This window comes from Leptonychotes weddellii, unplaced genomic scaffold, assembly GCF_054177405.1.
Source record: "Leptonychotes weddellii isolate Sample4059 unplaced genomic scaffold, ASM5417740v2 HiC_scaffold_20722, whole genome shotgun sequence".
Lineage (NCBI taxonomy): Eukaryota > Metazoa > Chordata > Mammalia > Carnivora > Phocidae > Leptonychotes > Leptonychotes weddellii.
In genome coordinates this window covers 1-3,197 of record NW_027794184.1, presented here as the reverse complement: position 1 = coordinate 3,197, position 3,197 = coordinate 1, and the positions used below count along the sequence as shown (strand labels likewise).

Below are 3,197 nucleotides of genomic sequence, written 5' to 3'. Positions count from 1 at the left end.
GTTTCTGTTTGGGGCTTTACCTTTTTGCCACACCTGATTCTTTGGAAGGGTGATGTTCAAGTCGAAGGGGGTGTGGTTAGGCTGATACTGGAAGCCCAGATAGAGTGTCATTAAAAGGGGACGGGTGCCTGGGTGGCTCAGTTGGTTAAGCGACTGCCTTCGGCTCAGGTCATGATCCTGGAGTCCCTGGATCGAGTCCTGCATCGGGCTCCCTGCTCGGCAGGGAGTCTGCTTCTCCCTCTGGCCCTCCCCCCTCTCATGTGCTCTCTCTCATTCTCTCTCTCTCAAATAAATAAATAAAATCTTTTAAAAAAAAAAAAAGGGGGGACTTTCAGGTTGTATGCACAGGATCAGGGATTTCTCTAGGGAAGTGATGTCCACTATGATAATAAAATGATCTGAGCTCACGTTGAGGCTGGTAGGATGGATTTCCATGCTAACATTTCTCCACAGTATGATCTAGAAGGAGACAGTTAATTAATCTTCAAGTTCAAAATGGTTCATCCATTGATGTCTTTCAGTCTCCTTTCTAGTGCTAATGGAATGTAACTTCCTAAGTCCTCCTCTCTGAGCTTTAATAGGTAACACAGAGCCAGGGGTTAGGGGACAATATACAACCTCCGACCTAAAACACCTTCCCCTAAAGGTAAGGTAATCTCCATGCAGAAGTTCCCAAGTGAAGATGTGAATAATCAAATAATGGCACTGCCGCGAATCTAAAATGACTTTCTTCCATCCTGTTCTCCAAGAATTCCTATTCCCTTCTATTTCATTCCCTAATAATCAAGTCATACCTCAATATCTTCCATTAAATCATCAACTTGGAACAATTTATGATTAGAGCTTAGCAACACACTTCCGACGCTTCCAACAATGTTCTTGTCATCAAAATCCCTGAAGGGATTGAAAGATAGTCCTGTTACCTAGAGACAAGAAAACTCAGTTTCATCCATTGCTGAAATCTTTAGAAATAACACCCTGATAGGTAAATAAGGTGTCAGATATAAAAAATTAAAGTAAATGTTGGGATTTTTCCCCTTGCTAATATCTCAAATGAAATAATATTTCTCATTAGAACATCATATGGGAAAGAATTAATTAAAGATGAGTCATTTACTTGGGACCCTCAGAATTATTATTTTTTTTTACATCTTCATACCTGGAGGATTCATGATTACTAGGAAGTTGAGAATTCTGCTCTCCAGGATAAGGCACCAAACTTACTTCTGTTTGTTGGGTAAGAAATACAATATACTGAAATACAGTATACTGATATGGCTAAATTGATACATTGAGTGAATACTTATTCAGGTATTCCCAGCTTTGTATGTACATAGTGAAGTGTTGAGAACAATTCAAACCATAACACAGAAACTGTCAAATCCAGAAGTCTGTTTAATGCTCCCAACTTCTACCATGGATCATTTTTAAGAGGCCTCCATTCCTGACATCGTAAAACAGAAATCCAGGGCACCCAGGCTTCTCTTGTTTGGTCTGGTGAGCTTACATTTCATGGTGCATCCCCTTCATGGTGCATTCAAATGCCCGCAGCCATCAATCCCATTTCCATTTGGATCAGAATCAATTTTACACTCACTTGGACATTAACTCCAGGGTGTCTGTTCAAGAGCTCTTGCAAAGCTGAGGCTGATGGAAAGCCTAACCTCACAGGTGCTGGGGACCAGAGAGTGTAGGAGCTCAGAGGCCAGGTTGACATGTTTTGGCTAAGGAAAGAGAAATTAAAGGGAAATCAATTTCTGTGTATTTTCTAAAGATCCAAAACCTAAAATGAACCTCTCCCCACTCCTCCTGTTACCTGTTCAGCATCAGAGTAGCAACAGAAGAGGTCAAAGTCACTAAAGACTCAGAAAACTGGTTCTGCTGTAGAAACACTTCCTGGATCTTCCCAAGGGCCAGCAAGGCCATTTCCAGCATATTTTCTACCTACATTTAGAAGGAAACACCACGTGACCTGAGTAACCTCAGTGAATAATGGTTTTGGAGGGGTTAGAAAGGGGACAAAGATCTTGATGGTGACATAAGGAAAGGTGACATTCTTTGGAAAGGACCCATAGAAAGTACTTCCAGTCTGGCTAAAGACTCAACCATCCTTTGTATCAACTAAGAGGGCCACCCAAGGACATATTTCTTTGTCCCGTGATATAAGCTGTCCTGGACCTACTTTTTTTTAAGAGAGGGAGAGAGAGAGGGGCAGAGGGAGAGGGAGAGTCTCAAGCAGACTCCCCACCCAGCACAGAGCCCGACAATGGACTTGATCTCACGACCCTGAGATCACTACCTGAGCCAAAATCTAGAGTTGGATGCTCAACCAACTGAACCACCCAGCCTTCCCAAGACTAAAAAGTTTCTAAAATGAAATCAACATCAGCATCTCCTGCACCTACCTGCTCAATGTCATGCTTGGATCTTTGAAGACTGGCTTCACCAGCTTCCATGACATTGACGAGGGAGTGAACGAAGCAGATGGTCACGGGGTTTTCGAAGCTCAGACTGCTATTGATCTCAAGTGCCCTCTCAGGTAACTGCTCATTCAGGTCAACAAGGGGACTGAGGACACTGACCTGGGAGTTTTAGGAAGCAAACACACACTCCTGAGCTGTTTCTGCCTGTTTTAAATTTGTGTTCTTCTTATCAGGAGTTCAAGGTTCTTTATGCATTTCAAACACATTTTTATAAAAAGCACTATTACAACTTGGAAGGAAATGAAAATATGTTAGCTATGACCTATAGGGAGGATTTGTATTTCATGTTATTCCAAGGAACCGACAGAACCCTCCTGGAGTGGTAACTATCAAATAGCTAATTCACAAAACTAAGCTAAAAAAAGGAAAAGAGCAGTACTGGCTGGAACACTGAGTATACTATCCCTTGAAACTCAGGCCTCAGGGCGCCTGGGTGGCTCAGTTGGTTAAGCGACTGCCTTCGGCTCAGGTCATGATCCCAGCGTTCTGGGATCGAGCCCCGCATCGGGCTCCCCCCTCCACTCCCCCTGCCTGTGCTCCTCTCTCACTGTGTCTCTCTCTGTCAAATTCATTTCCCAGTTAGGATATTGTGCTAGAGTTATGCAAGATGTCACCATTAGGATAAACTGGATGAAATGTATGAGATCTGTTTTATTTTTCACAATTGCATGAGAACCTACAGTTACCTCGAAATAAAGAGTAAAAAAAAAAAAA

At 42.6% G+C, this 3,197-nt stretch overlaps 1 protein-coding gene across 1 annotated transcript; it reads right to left on the bottom strand.

Moving 5' to 3' along the window:
• Positions 1-327: 327 nt before the first annotated feature.
• Positions 328-2,872, bottom strand: LOC145718727 (polycystin-1-like protein 3). The gene is made up of 4 exons (XM_081810236.1): positions 2,406-2,872; positions 1,817-1,944; positions 1,598-1,724; positions 328-923 (listed from the first exon to the last, which is right to left on the bottom strand). Exons 1-4 carry the CDS (start codon positions 2,454-2,456, stop codon positions 789-791), a joined length of 441 nt encoding a protein of 146 aa, XP_081666362.1. The 5' UTR covers positions 2,457-2,872; the 3' UTR covers positions 328-788.
• Between the last annotated feature and the right edge of the window lie 325 nt (positions 2,873-3,197).